Raw genomic sequence first — 25,839 nt, forward strand, 5'->3', positions numbered from 1 at the left:
ACGGGGATGTGATGCGTTCACTGACACAAACCTCTTTAATTTCAGAATTACAATTTTTGACCTTTAATGTTGAAATTTATACATCATAAGTTCTACCAACTTGGCCATCCTAACTAGCCTTAGCATTCACAACAGGCTATGTGGCTACACAGAGGCTTGAGTGACAGCACTAAGTCCCGCCTCCAGGCTCTGATTGGTTGTTTCTAGTTCGCACAAGGAGAAAGCAGAGCAGCTTGATATTTTCCACAGGTTGTCTTATACCAAACTGTCATGACATGGTGACAAGCAAATATGTCAGAACAAATGTTTTATAAAAGTTGTGTCCTGCAGAGATCTTCCTCAGATATTGGACCTGAAAGTCCTCAGAGCTCAGAGCGGCGACGCTCTCTGGTATGTGTGGCATGTTTGTGCTTTCACTGCGCGGTGGTAGCCGGTGTGCCGCAGCTCCTGCTCCGACCGGGTGTGTGTGTGTGTGTGTGTGTGTGTGTGTGTGTGTGTGTGTGTGTGTGTGTGTGTGTGTGTGTGTGTGTGTGTGTGTCAGCTGTTGAAACAGCTGCTGTTAATGCTGCAGGTCAGCCGCCTCACGCAGCTGCAGCCACAACATGTCTGCGCTGCTGAAACTGGTTCCCAGGATGAAACCACTGCTGGGATTTTATCTTTAAGAAAAGAACAAAGAGGAAGAGATTTTTTTACTTCCACCATATTTATTAAAGGGATGGAATATAAATGCACATGGCTCCTCATCCTTCCTGGTTTTAAACTTTTTAAATATTACTCAGCTCTTAGATTTACTTTACTTACATGTTTTCTTGTCTTTCCTATTTTAAAAAGTGACAGAAAAATGAGCTTTTGTTTCATATTAACAGTCCAGAGGCTGGACTTTTACACACTTTTTAGAGTGTTTTGCTTCTGTGTTTTTAGCTTCTAGTTTTGACTAGAAGCTTCAGTCAAAACTTGCTTTATTTTAAGGTTTTTTGGAGGACTTTTCTCAACAGTCTGATTATTATTTTAATATTTTTGAATAATTTACCTTTTTATTTCATAATGGGTTAATTTTAGTGTGTTTTTATAAAGCCATGTTGAGCAGAACAGTTTTAAATTCAATCTCCAGGTTAAATAAAACAGAATAAATAAAACAATAAAATTAGAGCTAACCGGCTCAAAGTGTGGCTCTGCTGCCACCTGCTGGACTAAATGCTACATTACAGCTGGAGTCAGAAATGGCGTTTCTTCGTTGCTGGAGGTTTTTCTCACTACATTATTTGACTTTTTTTCTTTTCTTTTTTTTTTTTTGGCTGCTCGTGTCTGTTTGGTGTCAAACTCAGTTATTTTGTAAAAATAAAAACTAAACGATTGGAGACATTAGCACCTTTCACACCTGAAATGTTTTGCTGAATTTTCTGTTATTTTCAGTAAAAATGCTGAATCATATTTTTTTCTAAGAGAATACATATTTTTATGTCCTGCAAATCTAATAAATATGAGAGCATTTTCACTAAAAAGTGTTTTCTTTCATGGAAGATTTACTAAAGTGGTGTCCAAACTGCGGCCCGGGGGCTATTTGTGGCCCTTGGAATGATTTTGAGGCCCCTGATTGACTCTTCAGAAAAGCTGATGCAAATGAACTTTTTGTAATTTCTGTAGGATTAGACTTTCAAATATATTTATCTAAAATGGAAAATACTCCAGTTGTTTTATTGCCTCAGTGACAGTACTGACTGATCTTAAGTAGAAACGTTAAAACAGAGAATCTAACAACGGAGGAGGTGTGGACGTGAAAGCTGCTGTTATTTTTCTGACCCCAGGCGGCTCAGATTTGCTGGAAGTGGAAAAATAGATGCGCTTGCTGTTGGTAGACACTGTGAGGGGCTGGTGCTCCTCTGGCGCAGGACCGGACAGGCGGGGATGTACGACTCCACGGCCTCCTTCACCTGAACACAGGACACACAGCAACACGGTCAGCAGCGTCAAAGGAAACCAATCATGAAAAATTCTCATGTTGAATATTTTTGTACGTCAGTTTGAGTCTCAGCTGCTTCTAAAAACTGTTTAAAAAATCCAGAGCCGTTTTATGGCAATCAGTTCATGATTTTTGGTGTCTGGAAAATGAGCTTTTTCATAAAAACATTCCTACTGTTGAGTCGCAATGAGTACTGCGCTGTTACCTAGCAACTAAAGTGGAGCTCCAGCACATTTGGTCAGCTGGTTTTACTGATGTGTGTACAATGGTTGCCGGAAAGGAAAAGTGTTTTGTTGCTGACTTAACATCCAGAAACCACTTGCTGGATTCTTATTGGTTGTGCAGGAGGTTCCACTTCTGCTTTTCCAACATGTACAGTTGTATAATTGCACATCTGTTTTCAGGCATTTTCACATGTGAGTGTAAACGTTAAGGTGAGGGGCGTGGCCAGCAAGATTTACATTTAAAATAAACTCATCACGCTAAGATCTCATTATCTAAGAATGATTTTGTGCCAGAAATGTAGCGAACATGTTTTGTAACCCTGACTTGTGCGCGTACCTGCAGGAGGGTGTTGGCTGCGTTCTGCAGGTCCTTCCTGCTCACACACAGGCTGAGCTCCTGAGCAGCTTCAGACAGGCTCAACGCTTCGCCCTCTGGAGTCTCACCGCTCACCGTCAGACTGCTCAGACTTTCTTCCAGGCTATAGACAAACCGAGCAGACGTTCCCGTCTCTAACGCTGAAACTATTCATCGATTCTTGAAATAATCGTCAACTAATTTTGTAATTGGTTAATGGTTAAAAACTCAAAAGAGGCAATTTGCTGAGAGAACAACACACTCTGAGCAATAAGTAAACCAGAACTACAGAAAATATACACATTTTACATTTCACTATGTACCCAGTATTCTTGGTCTAGTTTGTAGAGCAGATAAATTTGTATATAATATTTACTTATAAAATACTTTTCAGCAACATATAAGAGCTTGTTTTAACAAAATAATTCCTGAATATTGATTTAAAAAGTACAAGTTCAGATTATCTGGCAGATTATTTCATTTATAACAAGACATGTTACAAGGTTTAGCTGCAGATGCATCAAATGATCAAATGTTTTGTTGTTGCATTTTAGGCAATAATTTGGTTATTCTAATTTAAAATTAATTATTTGCTTATTTGCATCTTTTAATGTATTTCTAATATTAAGAAAAATGAAACCATTAAATGAAAAATTGGCAGAAGGTGCCAAATTTTTAAAATCCTATTAATCACCAGAATAATCGATTAATCATCAGTGTAATCGATTGATTGTGTGAATAATAATGAGGCATCAAAATAATTGATAAATCATCAGAGTAATCCATTACTAAACCACTGGTTAATCTCTCGGAGGTTTTATCTGCTAACCTCTTCTCTGGATCAGAAGAATTCCAGACCCGGATGGTTTCCCTCAGCTCGTCCCGGAGCGACTGCCCCTTGGTGCTGGACAGAACCTCGGACACGGTGCTGCCGGGGAACAGGTTCATCATCATCGGGGGGATCTGCACAGACAGAGACGGCGTCATCAGGTGTCCTGACTGAAATCTGAAGATCAGCTGCGGACCTCCTCGTTGTCGGGGTCCAGGATCAGAAGGCGGATCAGGTCCTCTCTGGCGCCCCTCAGGTTCTGGATCCGGCGCAGCGCCTTCGACCGGTACTCATAGTACAGACTGGCGGTCGGGTTGTACATGATGGCCATGGAAAACATGTCGGCTGCGTCCTGGAAGTACCTGCAGATACAAACACACAGTCACTGAACCTGTGAGGGAGTTCTTGTGGGAGTACCGGTGTTCTGGTTCTGACCAGTCCTGGAAGCAGAAGGAGCCCAGAGTGCTGTGAATGACGGCCAGGCGGAGCCTCAGGGCCGGCTCGTTGGGACTCAGCATCTCCTCGGCCTGCTGGTAGTCCAGCAGAGCGTAACACCAGTCGGCCTGCTTGAAGAAACAGTCTGACCAAAACACAGACCGGGTCACAGAAACCCAGCACAACACAGCAGAACCCAGCAGAACCCAGCAGAACCCAGCAGAGCCCAGCAGAACCCAGCAGAACCCAGCAGAACCCAGCAGAACCAGTAGAACACAGCAGAACCCAGCAGAACCCGGCAGAACCAGCAGAGCCCAGCAGAACCTGGCAGAACCCAGCAGAGCCAGCAGAACCCAGCAGAACCCAGCAGAGCCAGCAGAACCCGGCAGAACCCGGCAGAGCCAGCAGAACCCAGCAGAGCCCAGCAGAACCCGGCAGAACCCAGCAGAACCCAGCATAATCGTGATTAATCAATTATTGAAAGGCTATTTATATCAAATATGACTAAAACAATACATTTTGTAATTAACGCCTTCAGATTGGGTCTCTGTCCCTTTAAGAAACTCCTGCTCTTTCTTCAGGAAGTCATCCCAACATGGCTCCTCTATTATACCTTCAACTCCATTTTCCCCAGCGTTGCTCTGAGAAGAAGCTCCTATAATGAGCTCAGCAGCAGGGCAGTTCCAACAGCTGTTTGCTAATTGCTGCTGGCTAGTTTGAAGGGGCGGAGTGGAGGATTAGAGGACAGGATAGAAGGATTTCTCAAAGGTGGATGAAAGAATCAAGGCAAACCTCCAGGTTTGTTTCTGATGATGGAATAACATTGAAACATGAAGGAAAGCTCAGAAAACACTGCAATTCAGCCAAAACAAACAAACAAACAAACAAACAATATATATACTTTGCATTTAAGACAAAAACAAACTTCAATCGGTTCAAATTCTGTAATAAAATATAAAATTTCTAAAGTACCTTTTGCATCCAATTATTAGAAGTATTTTTTCGCTACAGATGATCAAATGTTCACAACTTACATTTTAGACAATAAAATGTTGATTTTCTTTCTTAAAAACAAATTGATTTGTTTGTTTGCATTTTTTAGTGTATGTCTAATATTGAATAAAAAGATATTTAAAAGAAAAATTTAGCTAATTTTTTATCCGATTAAATGATCAGAATAATTGATAGATGAATTGATAACTAAAATAATAGTTAGTTTCACTACTAGATTAAATTATTATTATTATTATTATTATTATTATTATTATTATTATTATTATTATTATTATTGTTATTGAAACAATGCAACAAACAGAGTTACACTAAATGTATCACAGTTGTGGAATAAATACTATCAAACATTGAAGTAAAAAAACGTCATGAGGGGGCGTGCTCTCCGGTGGCGTAGAGGTTAGTGCGCCGCACGTTTGGAGGCCCTCAGTCCTTGACGCAGCCGTTGCGAGTTCGATTCCCGGACCCGACGACATTTGCTGCATGTCTTCCCCCCTTCCTGTCAGCCTACTGTGATAAAAGGGACACTAGAGCCACAAAAAGACCCCCTGGTGGGGAAAAAAAAAAAAAAGTCATGAGATTTTAACAAATTACATTTTAAAACAATAATTGATTTATTGGAAGTGTAACTCTGCTCGTTGGAGTGGAGAGCAGTGAAACCGGATCCGCTCTGATCCGGTTCCTCAGGTTCTTCCTGTCAGCTGAGAGTCACATGACTTCCTGCCAAGCCGTCCCTACCTGGACAGGTAGCAGCTCTGACAGCTTCAGGACTCAGTGGGAACATTTAAGTCAAACTGTGCTGCAGGCTCCTCCTGTTAAAGGGGAGTTTTTCCTCTCCACTGTCGCTACGCGCATGCTAACGATGAGGGATTACTGTAAAGTTAGTGACTCAACGCTGACTGTCGCTACGTCCAGGAAGACTGAATGCAGTAAAAGTCAGTGACTTAAAGCAAACGGCTGAGTTTACTTAGATAGGAAACTTTAAAAACTAGTTTAATAAATAAAATATAGAAATAATTTGAACTGAATTGAATGTTTTGACTCTTTCAGATTTTAATCTGGAGAACAGAAGTACCAAGATGTCATTTCCTGACTGTCAGTCAGATTCCTGTTAAACTTGGTGAAGTTGTGGCAGCAAGAACAGGCGGTAAACGGATAAAATCAAGTGCAAAAGATGATTTAGGTATCAGAAGAGATGCCTGATTTGACACCAATCAGCCAAGCAGCTCAGTAACTAACAGCTCTCTGCTTCAGGATGGGATGTTTTCAGGAAACATCCCATCCTGTCGTATCAGGTCCTGATCGATTGCAGAACAAAGAGTTGGACAGTCCCAGCTCACCTCCTCGGTTCAGGTACAGGCCGCCCAGGTTCTTGTCCTCCTTGATGGCCTTGTTCAGGAGCAGGAGCGCCTCGTCGTAGAGACCTCTGCTGAAGCACTGGACAGCGAAGTCATTGTAGGTGAGAGCCAGCTGGAGCTGCACCTCCTTCAGGACAGAGCTGCTCTCCTTCAGGACAGAGCTGCTCTCCTTCCTCTCCTCCTCCTTCGGCTCGCAGAGCTCAGCAGCCTGGACCAGATCCTCGATGGCCGAGATAAACTCCTTCAGACGTCGGTACAGAGTCCCTCTGCAGGGAGACAAGCTGATTCAAACACAACCAAGAATAAGGATGTTTTCACCCCTTGGTGACTGAGGTCACACTGTAGACTCGGTTCGACTGGAGATTAAAACTGAAACATTTGTTACATTTCCAGCTGCTGTGGATCTTTTTCTCACCGCATTGAGTCAAACCAAACAAACCTTTTGGAAAAACCTGTTCCTCTCCTCACCTGTGGGGGCGCTGCATCAAGGACCACTCATGGAAGCAACACAAAAACCTCTGAAGACACTGAGTGCAACTTCCTTCTTCTTTTGGGAGTGGGAGGATTTCTGTTCTGTCATTTCTTCTGTTAGCGCTCATTTGTTTTAGTTGTATTTACCCAGAATGCTTTGCTCTGTAATACAATTCCTGCAATCAAACTGAGCCAGAGTTCACTTCAACCTAATCCAAACCAAGCCCTGTCATGATATCAGATTGTTTTCCACGATAAATTATCCAAGAAGTTATTGCAATTAGAAGATAATTCTGTTTGATTTGAGGCAATTTTCTAGTATTGCAATGGTAATGAGATAAAAATGCAAGAAGACATTCTGAGAGATCAATAAACTTTAAATTCTAATGAACATTTATCACTGAAAGTGGAAGACATTTTAAAAATCAACAATAAAAAAACAAATCAACAGAAACAACAAATTAAATAAGTTAAAAGGTTTCTGCAAACAAAATTATCCTTAAAAAACAGCTAGTTGAGACCAAAGCAGCAGACTGGAGACTTTTGTCATCCAGTTTTTGGAAAAAGAGAAAAAACAGAAAAACGATAAATTATGCAAATGAAAACTATTGAGTTTGTTTCAATTTATCATGCGATCAAACGCTATATTGCTTATTGTAACAGACCAACTGAAACCTACGTTTGTAGGCAGACCAGAGTTTGCTTTTTTGGTTTGACTGCAGATTCACACTTCCCCAAACAAACCGGACTTTCTAGGCAAACGGACTGGAGTTGGATTAAAGCGAACTGGACTGGGGTGAATGATGCACCAATAGAAACCTTCTGGTTCCAGATGATCCCACCTGAACAGGTAGAGCTGTCCATTATCCGGATTGCTCTCCAGGGCAGCGTTGATCAGGCAGAGCGCCTCCTGCAGTTGGCCTGACAGCAACCGGAGCACCGCCTGCTGCCTGTTCTCCTCACTGGCCTCCATCAGGTGCTGCTGCAGCGCTCTGGCCGCCTGGCACTCCGGGTCCAACTGCAACGCTGACCGAATGTCTCGGAGACAACTGACTGTCTGACGAAAGGCAGAGTCCTGAGGTCAGGGCTGAAAATATTCACATCACTGAATAAAAAAAAAAAAAAAAGATTTTTTAAATCAAACCCAGTTTTTGTAATAAAATTATACAAAACATGAGAAACATTGTCAGGAAGTTCAGCTTTGAACTTCAACTGTAGAAAACAAAGACAAAAATAAGCGATGGGACTTGTTTACACTTTTTAAATCAAATTAAATGCAGGGTCTGTAATTAGTTAATTAATTAATCAATCTAATTATAATTGACAACTATATATCAATAAAATGAGCAACATTTCACATAGAAACTCCCTTTACTACTAAATTATTGAACACATAAACACTTTAGCTCAAGAATAAAGGTATTTATTATTTTTAACCTCTTATTTAGGTTATTCAACCATCAGATTGGAGCAAAATGTAATTCTATCCAATCAGCTCTCCGGTGTTTCAGGAGCTTTTAGAAATGTGAACTGTGGACACTGACAGTAGCGTCTGCGCTGCTGCAGCATGTTTAGCACTGAGATGCTATTTTAGGCTTGAATACCTTCCCTGAAAGGCTAACTCTTTCTAGCACAACTTGAACACAACAATAATGTTTTCCAGCGTCCCATCAGATCGTTTTAAAGCAGAAATTAATTCCTAGTGGGACGAGAAAAACGTCTTTCCATCGCCATTAGCATGGCTGTTAGCAGATGCTAGCGGAAACCGCTTGTGTGTCGGATTTACTGGTGTACCAGAAACGTACCGGGACGTATGTATGTAAAAATAGTAATTCATTATGTTATAAATTTGGACTTCTTAAAGCTATGTAATTATTTAATCTAAATTAACACACTGACGTCCCTGTTGTGATATAAATGCTAGTTTGGGATTTTCCATGGTCACTGACATGTTCGTCGTGTTTTTTGATTCTCTCTGTAAAGTAAAGCCGCCCAAAGAGTTGGAGAAATGAAAGCTGGCCTCCAGATTCATGTGACTAATGGTTTGGTTTCAGTTACTAATTATAGTCCCTAACCGTCCTGTTGAACCAGCTTCATCACACCTGAACTGAGCGTCTGGAAAACCCGACATGAAACAAAAACTGAGCAGGAAGTAGTGAACTGTGGTGAGCTCATATCTGCCCCTCAGCTTCTGGCCAAAAATGACTGAAATTTGGTGAAAATTATTGCAAACATATCAGAAAAAAACACATTTCTGGTTGGTTACCTTAAAGTCAGAAGGTTGTGGGTTCAAATCCAGCAGTGCTTCTGACCAACGCAGGTGATCTGCATGCAGTGTGTGAATGTGTGATGGTGGACATGTTTCAAATGACCAGAGCAGCACTGACAAAATGCAGCAGTTTGGCAGCACAAATCTTGCACATAAAAATTTTATTTTCTATATCTTGATGAAAAATGACTCATAAGTTAGTTTTGTCTTATTCCAGGTGTACTGAGACATTTACCCTAGAAACTAGATCAAAACTACTTGGTAAAACTTTGTGTTTTTACAGTGTAACCAAATGAGACCAGAACCTGGTGAGACCTACACTGTAAAACTACAAACTCTTAGCAAGTGTTTTTGTCAAGTCTGTGTCGTTAATTTATAGCACACTTTGAAAAAAGATAAAACGAACTTAGAAGTAACTTTTCAGCAAAATATAGGAGCCTGTTTTAAATAAATAATTCCTCAACATATTTTACCTACAACATGGGAAACATGTTTTGCTATTAGTGAAGTAATCTGATAGTGGAACCAGAAATTTATCATTAATATTAAAATAATATTTACTTAAAACAAGTTAGTCACATCTTATTTAAATTGTACGAAGTTATTTGCACTAGAACCCAGATCAGAAATACTTGGTAGGATTTAGTGTTTGTGCAGTGCTGGTCTGACCTGGTTCCGGTCTCACCTGGTTCCGGTCTCACCTGGTTCCGGTCTCACCTGGTTCCGGTCTCACCTGGTTCCGGTCTCACCTGGTTCCGGTCTCACCTGGTTCCGGTCTCACCTGATTCCGGTCTCACCTGGTTCCGGTCTCACCTGGTTCCGGTCTCACCTGGTTCCGGTCTCACCTGGTTCCGGTCTCACCTGGTTCCGGTCTCACCTGGTTCCGGTCTCACCTGGTTCCGGTCTCACCTGGTTCTTGGCCTTGTAAACTTTGGCTCTGAAGACGTAAAGCTCTGCAGACGGACCCTCTGAGATGACCTGGTTCAGTCCGTTCAGACAGTCGTCGTGTCGCCCTGCGGCTGTCAGGCAGGCCAGGCTGGAACGAGAAACGTTCCCAAGACTGAAAACAAAAACTAACCTGACGGGTAAAAACCAGAAATAAACTCTGGAGTGAAAAATAAAATGAGTTTTAAATTTCACAGAAGTTTGGAAGCCTGGAAAAGAAGTGAAGGACTGGAAAACTGTACAAACAAACAACTAACACTGCAAAAACACAAAACCCAAATATCTTTGGTTTAGTTTCTAATACAAATGTTTTACTACACTTGAAATAAACTAAATTAAAATAAGATACAGGAATGTTTTTAGTCAATAATTCATTAATACCAATGAAAATGTTCTAGTCCCATTTCCATTTTAACAAAACATTTTCCCAGGTTATAAATTAGATAATCTAGCAATTTTCATAAATATTAAGGAATAATTTCCTGAAAAGTTACTTGTAAATTAGTTTTGTTTTTTCTCCAGTGTACTAAGATGTTTACACTAGAAAATGAACCAAAATACTTGGTGAGATTTAAGTGTTTTTGCAGTTTGTGCTTAAAGTCACTGCAGTAGAAATGGTTAATGTGAATCTGACACCAGGCCAGTTCAGCGGGTTTAATCCCAGTAGACCAGACACATTCCCAGTATGTTTAGAATAAAAAGCATTCCATCTGGGAAATCTGGAAATTAAAAAGTTTTGGAAAGCAACAAAATAAACTACAAAACATTTAGTCTCAAAGTTTTGTTGTTCTTTTGGATTAAAATACAGTAAAAATATTTAAAAGATAAAATGAGTTTTTATTCTTGAAATGTCTCCCTGTTTACCATCAGGGTTTTTGTTTTTGGATTCTCTTTTTGTTGAATTGCTCGTATTTACAGCAGAGTGAGACTGAGGTGTTGGATCAGAACCAGGAGGAGATTGTGCAGACCTTTTCATTCTGAAGGCGCCGGCGGCCTCCGGCTTCAGCTCAGCAGCTTTTCCAAACAGGTCCAGGGCCTCCATGAAGAGACCGCGGTCGAACACACAGTGGGCCTGAACAGAACAGAACCAGAACCAGGACTTCAGTCTGAACAGAACAGAACCAGAACCAGGACTTCAGTGTGAACAGAACCAGAACCAGGACTTCAGGTCAAAACATTACTCATTAACATGTTATTTGAAGCCCATAACTGACATTAAACTGTAACATATACACTTTATGTAATATTGTGTTTATTATTCAGCCTGTTCCAATGAGTCATTAATTAATTAAAACTAACTCAATAATTTCCATTTGCATAATTTATCGTTTCTCTTTCTACCAAAAACTGGATGATAAATCTGGTCTCAATTAGGATCATTTTGTTCACTTTATAATTCATTTTATTTTTCTGTCCCTCTCAAATAAATAGCAAACAAAAGTCAAAACTAGCAGAACCAGCAGAACTTCAGGTCAGAACAGAACTGGACTTAACTGGACTGATCCGTTCAAGATGCCAGCTGTCAGAAACCATCAGTTTTATTTATTTACAGTAAAATAGAATAATTATTCCCTCAGTTTGGAAATTCAAGCTGATCAGCAAAAAATTTAAATTCAAAGCTTCTTTATTTTCCTAAAGAGTTAAATGTTGTAAATCATCATAAAAATATTTTCAAAGGGTGTGCCACGGTGGCGTAGGGGATAGTGCGACCCACATTTGGAGGCCTTGAGTCCTCGCAGGTTCGATTCCCGGGCCCAACGATATTTGCTGCATGTCTTCTTCCTCTCCTTCCCCCTTTCCTGTCAGCCTACTGTCATTTAAGGGACACTAGAAACCACAAAAGACCCTGGAGGGGTAAAAAAAAAATGTCCTAAGCATTGCTGTGAATGGTGATGCTGAGGACTGGAAGGATCTCCTGTAGCAGTCAGGCTTCCAACAAATCTGTAGAAGCTTCTGACTGAAGACTGTCATGACATGCTAACAGCTCAGTTTCTGGGGGAACACTGCCAGTCCACCTCATTTGCTTTTGCCTCTTTAAATCTCTGCCTGACCGTTTGGTTAGAGGGATGTTGGAAGGATACGATCATTTTATCAGGACGTTTTACCTGCATGTTGTAGATGAAGGACAGACGAGTGTTGAAAGCTTCAGGGTCCAGAAAATTGGCTTTATTATAAGAGTCGGCTGCCGACTGGAAGTCACACAGCTGGATATAAGCCTCGCCCTGGTTCACATACAGCTCAGTCTGAAGCAGAAAAGTTCAAGCATATTAAACGTTTCTTTACCAAATCAAAAGCAAACATTGTTTGTGAGTTTTCTGCTCGCAGCACCTGTTGAGGCTGCAGGTAGATGGCTTTGGAGAACCAGAACAAAGCCTCTTCATACTCAAACCTCTCCATTGCCTTTTTCCCTTTTCTAAAACTGAAATGAAAAACTTTAATTATTGCCTAAAAGCATCAGATTGGTATAAATCATCCACAGGTTTAATTGTGATATCTGTCTATGGTAGATACTTTCTGGCGTTGAATTTATTTGTTAGTAATTAATTTTGTCCTCACTGCTCTGCAGCTTTGCTCCGAATGATTTTGTCCGGATCCAGTTTTGGTTTTAGAAAGCGTTGGTCTCTGACTGCCACAAGCCAATCACTGAAGTCCACGACGGTGCTTCTTCTCTTGGTCCTTTCCAGCATCTCCTCAGACACAGCGGTGGAAAACACACTTTGTCCATCTTCATGCTGATAGACAGCAGAGGTTGGAAAAGATAGCAAACAAATAAAGACAAGAAACAAACATTTTCCCAATATTTAATTAGCTTCCTCTTTGTTTCACCTTCTAACCAGGCTTCTCTTAGACAAAAATAAAACAAAACTAAAATATTATTATAAAATCTCCTTTCATTTAAAATAAATAAAATTAGGATGGAAAAGATAAAACTGATATTATATTTAGTTTAGTTTTATCATAATCGAAAATAAAATTAATTAAAACGAAAATAAGATAAATGCATAAAAGTAAAAGCAACCAAATGAAAAATGACGGAACAAGAATAAACTAGATTGAAATTAAAAACAAAAATGAAATAAACCAAGAAAAAAACAGAAGGATTCATTTAAAAAGTTTTGACTTGATTTGACTATAGTGTTTGAGTTACGAAACTTAGCAGTTATCGAACCTTGAAAAAAGCTAATTTATCTTTATTTACATTGTTTGTTAATAATTTACTTACTGTTTGATCATTTATATTCTTGGACGTGTCCATGTTGTTTGCAAAAACTCGTTTACCAAAGGGGAGTTACTCAACCGCTGTAACATCTGCTTTGTTTCTTTCTGCTTCTGTTTCTAAACTTTAACATTAAATCTGAACGTTTCCAAGGAAACCAAAAACACCACCAGGGCTTTTATTTTCTTAACAAAGAACGCTGAACGAGAGTTGTGTTCTTTTTTGTTCCGGTAACGTTTTAAAATATCCGGAAGTGTCAAATTAAATCCACGAACTGTCATTTCGCTGCTAAAAGCCCTGTGTTATGTAACATAATATAGTAAAACTTTAAATTCAAATACATAGTCGTGTAAGAGTGAACAGTTGTTGATTTCTAATTCTTATTTTGTTCTGTTTACTGCTAGCATCATGTTGCTAGCTAAACATGTAGTTAATGAGATATAAGAGAGAGAAAGAAAATTTACTGGATATTTAAAAGTGGTGTTAAAAAGTAATTTTAGCTGTACAATTTCCATGGTTTTATCTTGGTTTCATATGTTAAGGTATGCTCGATAATATGTAAGTATGTTTATACGGTAATAAGCTGGTTTATAACACATCCTGCTAATTCTTTAATGTAAACGTCACCGGAAAATGTTTTAAAAAGTGTACATTGAAACTCTCAACTATAACCAAGTCATTATATGTACTAACATGTAATAGATTGTGTTTGAGACTTTTATTTTGAAAGTTGTGTAACAGGCAGTAGAGGTGATCAGCTGACTCTGATGTTAAAGCAAGTTGTCAGCCGGTGAGATCAACCGGATCGTCTCAGTGTCCAGGTAACAACCGCTGGGAGCTCATATATGATCCCACCGCTTTCATTTTTCTCTTTTCTGAGTTTATTAAAGCAGCTGCTATTGTTTCTCCACTGCAGCCTTTTCCGGTCGGTGGATTCATGCTGAGGGCGACCGAGAGCAGAAGGTAAACACCGGGGAAGGATCGCTGCGTTCAGCATGGACATCCAGACCGAGAGACGGAGGCTGCTGGATGAGGAGGGTGGAGATGACGATCCTACCGGACTCCTGTCCGAGCAGGAGGCTTATCTCAGGTCAGCCTGCCTAAAACTTTATGCAGCCAGAATATCAGAGGACAATCTGACCTTTTCAAACGGGGTTTCTGGACTTACAAAGTCTAAAAAGTGTTTGTCAGCTCTCTTTGGTGGACACGTACCTGGGTGTTTCAGGTGTGTGCCTGCTTTAAAAAACACAAATCTGAGGCTCGAGTTGCGCGATGAGCTGGTCAACTAGTTCTGCAGAATCTGGTTTTAAATCAGGTTTGTTGGAAAAGAGAAACAGCCTTTTACCCCCGAGGACCAAGGCAGGGAAACACCCAACAATTTACATGAAATAACCACCTAGATTATTCTGCTGCGTTCAGCTTAACCTGTTTCTGCTCTCTGTTAAATAAAATAGTAGTTATGGTTGGTTGAGATAAAATAACGCGTTTCCAAAGTCCAAAATGACGAGTTGGACTTGCTTGTTTTGTCTGATCATCAAATCCAAAGTCAAAGGTTTTCTGTTTACAGGAATATAAAATTGTAAAATGCAGAAAATTGAGAATCATCAACTGGTTAAAAAGTTTCCTATTTATAGTCACATCTACTCCAACAAAAACACTGTATTGGCTGCTGCAGCTTCCTACCTGCACTCCAATGCAATACAGTTTATACCCAAAAGGTTTTTCTCCATTTAGAAATCTTGTTTTCCTCCATCTTGCTCCCCACTGCCTGATCTGTAATCTGTTCATATTCTGGTTACTCAGCCATTGTTTCTGGGTCTGGTGAACCTACTCAACTTATTTTTACTTTATGTGTTGAACACAAATGGACACAGTGTCAGCCTCGGACTGTGTGTGTCAGCTGTGAAGCATTTGGTTTTTAAGCATTGAAGATGTTCCATCTTTATCCACAAACCAAGAACACAAACATCCTTCTCTCAGCCTGAGGACTTTGTATTGATTTTGTTCATTTTAGTATCAATACTACTCACTCTGCTAATCTATAGTCATGCTAACTAGCTATGCTAACTAACCTTATCATTCATGAACCAGCTGCTGTGTAGCAGAGAGTAAGGGGCAGGGATGTGAGCACCAGAGTGATTGACAGCGCTGAAGCCCTCCTCCTGGCTCTGATTGGTTCGTTTTCTTTTAGAGTTGATTTTAATACATAATAAGAAAACGTGAAATTAATGGATGCCAGTGGCCAGAGTTGACTGGAATGATGGGCACTCTGGTCTGGATTGTTTCTGGTAGAGGCAGCATCATGCTGTGGGGACGTGGAAGTTGGTCAGAGTTGGAGTTGAACTTGTTTGAGGTTTCTGTAAGACAACATCCTGAAACAGGACCAGGTGCGTCCAGACTCTGGTCAGAATGATTCTGACTCGTTTAAATCTCCCTAGAATGGAAAATGTTGGTTGCAGCACAAAGCATTTCTCCTTTAATGTCATTGCTTTGATTCTCTTTAATTTTCTGCTGAACAAAACCACATCTGTCCAGTGACTGTCACTGAAAAGTAGACTTTGTTGCGTCTAAATCAGTTTTTATTTAATTTATTAAAGTTGGCTAAATACAGCGAGCATTTCTAGAAGAAGAGTTCCCCAAATTCCTGTTATTGCTGTGAAAATATTCAATGTTTTCCTCTTTTTTACCAAGTCAAGACCAAAAGCATTTGCAAAACTTCTTTTAATAAAGAATAAGTGGAAAACCAGATTTAACTTTTGGTTCTAAAGAGATTCACACAAACCTGACACCTTTGTCTTGTTGTTTAGAGCTTTTCCTGTTTACTTTATTGTTGAAGAAAACGTTTGGAAAACACTGCCTTAGATCATTTTCATATGTCAGAGTGGCCTAGTCAAAGTCCAGACCAAAACACAATTTAGAAACTATGGTAAGACTTGAAACAAAGTGGTTCTTACACAAAGTTTGAAAGTTGTTCCTAAATAAAACAGATATGAACGTATAAAACTGCAGACATTTACGGTTCATTCAACCTGCTTCCTCTTTTGTTTTGTCCGCAGCAAAGTGAAGAACAGGAAGTTGTACCTGGCCTCGTTCGCCGCCGTTCTGGGTCCCATGAGCTTCGGGTTCGTGCTGGGTTACAGCTCCCCCGCCATCCCTGAGCTCAGCAGGATCGCCGACCCTCGGCTGCGGCTCAGCGAAGTGGAGGGCTCCTGGTTTGGGGTACGATGACGCAACATCACATGGCTGGAAGCAGGGCCGACTTCGGGCTGCATCAGCAGCTTTATGTCGTCACATGCTGGCAAAAAATACTTATTGCAGCAAAAAACAGCCAACCAGACACTTAAACAGGAAGATTTAGATTAATTAGATGCAAATTCATTCATTAACAAGGAAAAGGTTTTCAGATATTATCTCTGATGAGACGTAATTGAACATATTTACATTTAGAACAAAGTACATAATAAAGTGACAATGCAAACCTGGTGGAAGTCAAAGACCAAGATTTAGATTAAATTATACATTTTAGCTGAAAATTCATTTATTAATATGAATAAGTTCTGTTTAAAGTGAATAATTGCATTGAGTTAATCAGAAGAGCGCTGAGGTTTCACGTTTTGTTTCTAAAGTCCATCGTGACGGTGGGAGCGGCGGTGGGCGGCCTGCTGGGCGGCTGGATGGTGCAGCGGATCGGCAGGAAGCTGACCCTGATGTCCTGCACGCTGCCCTTCGTCTTCGGCTTCACCATCATCATCGCCGCTCAGAACGTGTGGATGCTGTACGTGGGCCGGGTGCTGACCGGCATGGCCAGCGGCATCACCTCGCTGGTCGTCCCGGTAAGAAGAACCTGCAGGTTTTAAACCGGAACACCAGGAAATCTGGAACAGAGCGGCTGAAAAATGAAATAATCGATTCATCACCTGGTCCAACACGAAGAGCATTAGGGCCAGATTAAGATTAAATTTTTAATTGTGAGAATAAAATCATTACGACTATAAATGTCCTTCATGTAGAGTAAAGTTAGGATATTTTGAGAAAAAATGAATTACCAGAAGAAAGTTGTGAAATTGTGAAAAAGAAATCGCTTTAATGGGGAAAAAAAAGCTGTGATAGTTTATTTATTTGTGTATAATAATATACTATATTAGCATATTTATTTTGATCAACAGAAAAACTCTGCTGGGATTCATGGTTCATGGAGGGTTTGTTTAAAACCAGCATTGTATTTTATTTTTACTAGAAAGAAACTGTAAATAACTTTTGAATTGCTTGTGAATGTGACTATAATTAACGGTTTTCCTCCCTCTTCCTCCTCAGCTGTATATTTCTGAGACGGCGCATGAGAAAGTCCGCGGGATGCTGGGCTCCTGCGTTCAGCTCATGGTGGTCTCTGGGATCATGGGAGTTTACCTGGCAGGTACGGCGCTGCTGCTGCTTTCTGAAGATTTCTGAATGATCAAAGGATTCCTCTGATCAGTGAGAGACTTCCTGCCTGTAATCTGACGGCCGGCTGGCTGTCCCGTCGCAGTGTGACGGTTTATCTGAGGCTTCTTTGCAGCTTTGATTGAAATGTTTGGAGGAAGAGGAGAGCAGCTGCAGCTCAGCTCTGATAAGATCGGATCTTCTCCGGCTGCTGCATGCCACTCATGTTTTCCAAATAAAAGCTGGAGTGTCCAGTCAGGTGGGCAGCCTCGTGACAGCCTGGCTTTGCAGAAAAGTTGATTATTAACAGAGAAAACACAAGTTCAGAAGGATAAAATGATGGATGCTGCCTGATTTCAGGGATCTTGTTCTGTTTGTGTTAGAGTTTAATCAAAGTTTCAGCTGCTCTTTGTTATTGTTTTCACTCTTATTCACAACCAGAACTCTGACATAAATACAGTTAAGATCTGGAATCTGCTTTTAAAGAACTTTTATTAGATTTATCTCACTAATTAGGTTAAAGGTGCAATGCAAAAGTTCAACAGTGCACACCAGATAACCAAGTAATATTTCAGTTCAATGTTTTACCAGATCAAATACTGAGCTTAACACAGAAATATAAAACAGGATAAAAATCTGCTTCATCTTCAGAGATATTTAGAATAAGTCTGTGTTTTATGGATTCTGCTTCTTCATCATAAACAAGTTAATATAATGTGATTGATAAAATCCTCTGTTTTACTAAATTAGGTGCAAAACAAGTGAATTTTCTGCCGGGTTAAAGTTTTTCAGGACGTGTTAAAGTGAACATGTTCATCGTCTTTCTGTTCTTTACCTTCTGTCTGCTGACGGCTCAACGGCTGGAGCTACAATCCTGGATTATTTTCTATAAACAATCCTGGATTATTTTCTATAAACAATCCTGGATTATTTTCTATAATCAACCCTGGATTATTTTCTATAAACAATCCTGGATTATTTTCTATAAACAATCCTGGATTATTTTCTATAAACAATCCTGGATTATTTTCTATAAACAATCCTGGATTATTTTCTATAAACAATCCTGGATTATTTTCTATAAACAATCCTGGATTATTTTCTATAATCAACCCTGGATTATTTTCTATAAACAATCCTGGATTATTTTCTATAAACAATCCTGGATTATTTTCTATAAACAATCCTGGATTATTTTCTATAATCAACCCTGGATTATTTTCTATAAACAATCCTGGATTATTTTCTATAAACAATCCTGGATTATTTTCTATAATCAACCCTGGATTATTTTCTATAAACAATCCTGGATTATTTTCTATAAACAATCCTGGATTATTTTCTATAAACAACCCTGGATTATTTTCTATAAACAACCCTGGATTATTTTCTATAAACAATCCTGGATTATTTTCTATAAACAATCCTGGATTATTTTCTATAAACAATCCTGGATTATTTTCTATAATCAATCCTGGATTATTTTCTATAATCAATCCTGGATTATTTTCTATAATCAATCCTGGATTATTTTCTATAAACAATCCTGGATTATTTTCTATAAACAATGCTACCTTCTGGATTGTTTTATAGATTTCATTTTGATTTCACCAAATTTCTTGTTAATGCTGTTCATCAAAACTGAATGTAAAACGTGTTTGTATCTATGGACAGTTGGACACCACACTGTTTACAAACCTCAGTGCTGGGACATGAGGCCTCGACACTCAACACAAAAATTATTCTGAATTTGGATCTGAAAAACCTGGAAAACCTGGAAAACGATTGAATCTACATTACTCTGTAGTTAAAAGCGTAATGTCTAGGAAAGTCATTTTGGTATCTTGACCTTTTTCCTGAAACGGATTCAGTGAAATTTCTCTTAAATCTTTCAAACATGAAGGATGAGTTCATGAAATAACTCGTTGTCTCATCCAGCAGGTCGACACGCCTCCCCTGGATTAAAATAACCACATTAACTTTATACGCTGAATTAACAGCCAAACCGCTGTGGACGTCATGCACAGCAGAATTACACCCAACCAGACACTAAAGTTTCTCTTCTTTGCACCAACCTCATGAAAGCTCGCTTGTTTTAGCCGGAGACATTCCTGCGGTGCTTTATTAGAGTCTTTAGATAGAAAGGAAAAAGCTGTAAATTTCCACAAAAAAAATCTCTGAATTTTTTCAGAGCTAATAAGAAAATTTCCGAGTCTGTTTTGTTTCTAGAAAATCTGAGATTAATCTAAAAGTGTCTGTTTCTTTTCTAGCAGATTTTCCAACTTTTCCAGCTCAGAACTTTCCGTGAGATGCTATCATACGTTCCTGACCAAAAGCAAACAATGCAATGAAATAATAATCTAATTAGATTAGATTAAATGTTTCTCTGGAGGAGTTTGAACACAGATGGACATTCACTACAGCTGGAAAGAAAACACCTAAAATATATTTACTAAAATATAATTATTGATGTCACAGCATTTAATAACAAGGAAGCTTCACTTTGAACATTATGAAATAAAATAAATTTATTTATTTTATTCTTGGATGTATTTATCCTCTCTGAGCATTTATTGTTTACCAAACGCTTTAAGCCAGAAAAATGATGTAATGATCCTTTTTATTGTGTTAAAGAGAATGATCAGTAAATTGAGAGATTTTCCTCTGAAGGTCTCACTTGTTCTCTTTAGATCTTAAGAAAAAGTCCATCTGGTGATCTCTGATGATTAAATTTCCTGATTTCTAAAAGATCCAGTGATTCATTATGATCAAAACAAGCTTCCTTTTGTTTCCTTCTTGGTTTTCTTGTTTTGTTTTTGCAGCATGGATCTTTTCAAAGATTTAAACAACCAGAACTTTCTTTTCATGGTCTTTGTGGAAATGAGCAGTGAAACAAAGAGTTCAGTTTAGAGGATGCTAAGCTAATCTGACCTAAGCTAACCTGCGTCATACTGAGAAACTAAAAGAAAAATGTTCTTAATGGACAAGAGTCTTCATAGTTCATTTCATTTGTTGTTTTGTTTATTTATTTTAGATATTTACAATGTTTTCCAGTTCCAAAGTTAAATGTTCATTAGAATTTAAAGTTTTAGAATGTGTTACTATATTAGATAAAAATGGTCTGAAACCAACAGTATCATCGTTTATCGTAATAAACTCTGGGACAGTTTATTGTCCAGCTGAGTTTGTTCTGAATGGTTTTAGTTTCCTCCTGAAACGCCTCCCAGGCTTCAGCCGTGTGTCTGAACCCGTCCTGCAGGTTTGTTCGTGGACTGGCGCTGGCTGGCGATCTGCTGCTCGCTGCCGCCGTCGCTGCTGATGGTCGCCATGTGCTTCATGCCCGAGACGCCGCGCTTCCTGCTGTCGAAGGGGAAGAGGCGGGAAGCTGAGGAGGCCTTACGCTTCCTGCGTGGGCCGGACGCCCCCATCGAGTGGGAGTGCTCCCGCATCGAGGACGCATGCAACGAACAGGTGGAATTACAAAAAACAAACTGTTTTCAGTCCTTTAAAGGATCGATCTGAGATGTTCTCTGTCTGAATGCTTGAAGGATTTGTCCGTTAGGATTCTGTCTTCTTCCAGGGTTCAACGTTCCACCTGTCCGACCTGAAGGACCCCGGAGTCTTCAAGCCGCTGCTGATCAGCATCCTGCTGATGGTGTTTCAGCAGATGACCGGGATCAACGCCATCATGTTCTACGCTGAGGACATATTCGTACAGGCGCACTTCAAGGTAACACACACACACACACACACACACACACCCAGACACACACACACACACACACGCACACACACACACTCTGCAGCTGCAGATACACAGCCAGATGTTTTCCTCTCGTTAAGAATCAAAAATCTGCACTTTTTATTCTTCTGTGATTTAAAATTTTAAAATACTTTATAGTTTATTCGCCCCTCTGGTTGAATAAAGTGTCGTCCAACGGCCCTCAAACGGTCACTGAGGAAGTTGTATTGTGGACTGGAATGTGGGCAGGAAGGATCTCCAGTAGCAGTCAGGCTACCAACGAATCTGAAAAGGCCTCTGACTGAAGGCTGTTGCTGTGTGACAGTCTCATGACCCTCATGACATGCTAACAGCTCAACATCCAGGCAGCAGAGACGATATTCCACACCAACAAGCTCTGCTAATCCTCCTCATTTGCTTTTGCTACACCTCTTTATGTCTCCATCTGAATGTCTCTGTTTCATCTCCTCTGGGATTCTTCCAGCTCCACAGCATCAAGAAACAGATTGAATAATAAACAAGCAACACTTTTACTTTTCAGCTGGTGAGGTTTTGATTTTGAGACTTCCTGTTGTAAAAAGAGTGATGCTGTGGGCTCAGATGAGAGTTTTAATTTGAAAATGGTTCAGCTTTACTGAATTTTAACTGAAATATTTCATTTATTTCACAGACAGAAGTAGATTTCAGTTTGGAAACTGGATCTGCGGCGCTTCCCCTTCCTGATTGTTGCTGTTTTTCAGGAGAGTGAACTGGCGTCGGTGATCGTCGCTCTGATTCAGGTTATCTTCACTGGGATCGCGGCCGTGATCATGGACCGGGCCGGCAGGAAGGTTCTGCTCGTCATCTCAGGTTCTCTCAACAGACCCTCTCTCATCCCTTTCTGATGCCGCCCTGGGCAACTGCCCATATCTCGGTTTTTCAGGTTTTTATGTTCAGGAAGGTTTCAAAAAGATTGTTTTAGGCATTAATTTATAAACTCTCCTTTCATTTCCTTGTTTGTTCTCATCCAAACTGCCAGTGGATTTATTTACTTAAAACAAAGTAAAGGTAATTTTATTTATATGGCATATTTTCAGCAAAGTGCATCAGCGCAAACAAGCTCCTAATTCTTGCAGAATAGTCACTAATATGTTGGTTTTGTCATATTTCAAGGGTTCTGAGATATTTACACTAGAAACTGGACCAAAAATACTTGGTAGTATTTTGTGTTTTTACAGTGCATCCAAGCAACGTTGATGCACCAATTAGCAACACAACAAAGTTGAACTTTTTAACCTCTGTTGCCGTCTGTTGTCTTGGAAACCTTTAATCTTTCGTTGTCGTCGGGTGAGGGTTAGGGTGAGGGTTACCACAGGACAGACACTTTTAGGTCAAAATAAAGAGTTTAATGAACCTTTTTAATGTGATTTTAACATGTTAAAATCTTCAGGTTAATTGCACGAGCTAACGTTGACTCTGATTGAATCCAGGCGTGGCCATGATGCTCAGCACCACGGCGTTTGGCGTCTACTTCTACTTGACACCCAAAGTTCCCAGCGGAGCGCTGGCGCCCCCTGCTGACCTCACCTGGCTGGCTCTGGCCAGCATGGCCGTCTTCATCGCAGGTGAGTTCAGGCTCACGTCAGCAGGAGGACTTAAAGGAGGACGTTGGTAACGCGTGTGGTTTTCAGGCTTTGCCATCGGCTGGGGTCCCATCCCGTGGCTGATCATGTCGGAGGTCATTCCCATCAGAGTGAGAGGGTTTGCTGGAGCGGCGGTGGTTCTCAGTAACTGGGGCATGGCCTTCGTCGTCACCAAAACCTTCCAGGACATGATGGTAATATTCCTGCTGTTTCCTTCAGCTACATAATATAGAGTCTATAGAGTCTATAGAGTTAGTTAACGTAGTTTGGTAGATTCACATCAGATTATTATTATTATGTTTTTAATTTATTTTTGAGTATTTGCATTCTTAAAAGTTTTTGTTGTTTTTATTTTAGGTACTTATAACGTATTATTATTTTTTACTATTTGCTTTTTGTTTTTTCATGCTTTTAATATTTTTTATTATTTTAATTTTATTTATTATGGTTTTAATCATTTTTATTTGTATTTATTTATTTGTTTGGTTTTAATTTTGTTTATTTTCATACTTTTAATATTTAATATTTTATTTTATGTAGTGTTTTAAAAATATTTTTGTTAGATTTTTATTTTTATGCACTTCATATTTTAAAATTGTTAATTATCTTTATCTTTTATGCATTTAGTGTTTTTAATTATTTTTATTCTTTTTAGTCCAATTTTAATGCATTGAACATATTTTTAATTATTTTGATTTTGTTACTCTTTATTTATTTGCTTGTTATGTTTTTATATTTATTATTTTTATTATTATTTACATTTTTTTATTGTATTTATTTATGTTTCAATATTTTAAGAATATCCCAGTGGTGTTGATGTGAACGATCTGATTTGCCTGCAGTTCATTCACAGCCTCTCTGTAGCTCTAATCTGTTTCTCCGTCTCCTCCCAGAACCTCCTGACCAGCGCCGGGACCTTCTGGCTCTTCGCCTGCATGTGCGGCCTCAACATCATCTTCACCGTCATCTTCGTCCCGGAAACCAAAGGCAAGTCGCTGGAGCAGATCGAAACCCTTTTCAGAGGGACGTCAGGTCCATGAAAGCCTCGCCCATCAGACCTCAGGACAGACTGTGAAAGTGGGCATTCAGAAAATATCCTCCAAGAACAGGAAGCTAACTCAAACTTTTTCTCTCTTTTCTTTCATGACAGAAAACAGGTGAATATTTTAAGTGATTCTTTTCTGTTTTGTGAAAACTCAACTGTATTTTATTACTGTATTAGTGAGGTGCAACCAAACTGCCAACAGAGATGATGATGATAAGTTGGACATATTGGCTCCTGAAAAATATCATAATCTGACATCAACAGTCAGAAAACTGAGGCGCCTGTTGCTCTTCGCTGCCCCCTGCAGGCCACAGAGGGAAGGAGGCAAAACTTTAACGGCTTCTTTAAAGATTTCAGCTCTGCGATGCAAAAGCTTCACTGAGGCAAAAATATGTCTGTAGAGTTTCTTAAGTTTCTGTCTGTGTGTGTCCACACAGAATTTTCCATATTCTACCACTTAGAAAAAAGTGATAATATATAAAAAAGCAGATTTTTGCTGTTATGTTGATAAAATCTTTAACTCTTCCAGCAAAACGTGAACTTAAACTTTTCCCTTTCTGAGTTTTTATGCTGCTTTTTGCTACATTTCTGTTATGATTTTCAGTTTGCTGATTTAAGCTCAGTGTCAGGAATATTCATACAGGAAAAATGTAAAAACAAAAGCCATGATCGGGACAAAAATGTAAAAAGTCTCCACATATTCATTAGTTTACATTAGAAACACTATTTGAAGTTTAAACGAGTCGGCGGGTGTTGGACTTTATCCGACTGCGTTGGTATTTGGATGTCATACACAGTTTTTAAATATTCACAGTGAATATTTAGGAGTTTTTAATTTGATTTTACCACAAAATGTTCAGGCTAGTGATTGAGTTTGAGCCTTTTAAATATTCAGAAACTATTTTAGTTAAGCTATTTTCATGGTTGTAGTTTTAATTTGTGCATCAAAGTCCATAAATGCTCAATTTCACCAGCAGTATGTATTTTCTTTCTGAATTTTTCTTCCACAGCTGAAGGGACGTTTTAACCATATTTAACACATAAATCTCAGTAAGCACAATGACTTTCCATTTTCTCTTCCACAAAGTTCTGGTGCAGTTAGAAAATATCATTAATAAGACTTAAACTTTCTCACAGTCACTGTCTGCTTGAGGTTGATTTCTATGTCTGATAAAAATGCTGAATCGCCTCAACAAACAGGCCGTTTCTTTATTCTCATATGAATCCATTGTCAAGTAAGTTGCAAATTAACAGAAGGACGTTTGTATGTTTTGCTCTTCCTTTGAAATATCTGCTGAATTTAAATTTTATTTTAATCTGGAATCAGCTTTGATGATCCTTAAAGTGAAGCGAAACGAGACTTCCTGAAAACACTTCCTGTTTTTGCTTGGCTTGACGTCGTTTCAGTGGAAAAGAATAATCTCTTGTTGCTGTAAGTTTTTGCCGAGGAAAGAATACGATGTTATAGAGATTGTGGGAAGTGAATGCATCATGAGCTGATGGAGTTCCTGTTTACACTAACTGCATTTTTATTCAAAAAGCTGACATCTGTTAACTGTAACAACTACATGCGTCTGTTTGTACCGGTGTTTTATTCTTATGGTTTTATAGATTTAATGTTTTAAAGATGGATGCCTTGTGTTTTCCTTTGTTTCTTCACAGTTTGTAATTTTTATGTCCTATTGTTTTGCTGATTCATCTCCTTCTTTGGTACAAAAAATTGTCTGTTTTGTAAAGTCATGATGTTCAAAATTACTTGTCATAATGATCCTGGTTGAATCTTTGAAAAAATAAAATTTGTGATTCTTTCTTTGTAATTTGTGTTGCAGAAATTATTCATTTTCTCATCAAAAATCGAATTTGTGATTTTAAAAAACTATATAAACTCAAATCCAGTAATACAAAAACAAATGCAATTAGTAATAAATTGCGATGAT

The 25,839-nt window shown here is 39.1% G+C and overlaps 2 protein-coding genes across 2 annotated transcripts; one reads left to right on the plus strand and one right to left on the minus strand.

Moving 5' to 3' along the window:
• Positions 1-1,676: 1,676 nt before the first annotated feature.
• Positions 1,677-13,231, minus strand: LOC122828528 (tetratricopeptide repeat protein 16-like). The gene is made up of 13 exons (XM_044112147.1): positions 13,081-13,231; positions 12,414-12,589; positions 12,186-12,276; positions 11,963-12,100; positions 10,826-10,929; positions 9,822-9,948; positions 7,486-7,700; positions 6,155-6,438; positions 3,804-3,948; positions 3,565-3,730; positions 3,369-3,502; positions 2,522-2,663; positions 1,677-1,931 (listed from the first exon to the last, which is right to left on the minus strand). Exons 1-13 carry the CDS (start codon positions 13,111-13,113, stop codon positions 1,788-1,790), a joined length of 1,899 nt encoding a protein of 632 aa, XP_043968082.1. The 5' UTR covers positions 13,114-13,231; the 3' UTR covers positions 1,677-1,787.
• Positions 13,232-13,312: 81 nt separating this feature from the next.
• On the plus strand, positions 13,313-25,719 carry slc2a8 (solute carrier family 2 member 8). The gene is made up of 11 exons (XM_044112148.1): positions 13,313-13,895; positions 13,991-14,164; positions 16,131-16,293; positions 16,701-16,907; positions 17,389-17,488; positions 20,753-20,964; positions 21,074-21,223; positions 21,976-22,084; positions 22,705-22,839; positions 22,906-23,051; positions 23,751-25,719. Exons 2-11 carry the CDS (start codon positions 14,070-14,072, stop codon positions 23,895-23,897), a joined length of 1,464 nt encoding a protein of 487 aa, XP_043968083.1. The 5' UTR covers positions 13,313-13,895; positions 13,991-14,069; the 3' UTR covers positions 23,898-25,719.
• The last annotated feature ends 120 nt before the right edge of the window (positions 25,720-25,839 follow it).

Source organism: Gambusia affinis, linkage group LG03 (assembly GCF_019740435.1).
Source record: "Gambusia affinis linkage group LG03, SWU_Gaff_1.0, whole genome shotgun sequence".
NCBI lineage: Eukaryota > Metazoa > Chordata > Actinopteri > Cyprinodontiformes > Poeciliidae > Gambusia > Gambusia affinis.

Excerpts from the sequence above, each read along its gene's own strand:
- LOC122828528 (XM_044112147.1), bottom strand. The coding sequence starts at position 13,113 with ATGGACACGTCCAAGAATATAAATGATCAAACA. Across the intron at positions 6,439-7,485 it reads GGACAGCTCTACCTGTTCAG|AGGGACTCTGTACCGACGTC; the intron begins GTGGGATCATCT and ends GTCTCCCTGCAG. Across the intron at positions 3,949-6,154 it reads CCTGTACCTGAACCGAGGAG|ACTGTTTCTTCAAGCAGGCC; the intron begins GTGAGCTGGGAC and ends TGTTTTGGTCAG.
- slc2a8 (XM_044112148.1), top strand. The coding sequence starts at position 14,070 with ATGGACATCCAGACCGAGAGACGGAGGCTGCTGGATGAGGAGGGTGGA. Across the intron at positions 20,965-21,073 it reads AGGACGCATGCAACGAACAG|GGTTCAACGTTCCACCTGTC; the intron begins GTGGAATTACAA and ends GTCTTCTTCCAG. Across the intron at positions 21,224-21,975 it reads TCGTACAGGCGCACTTCAAG|GAGAGTGAACTGGCGTCGGT; the intron begins GTAACACACACA and ends GCTGTTTTTCAG.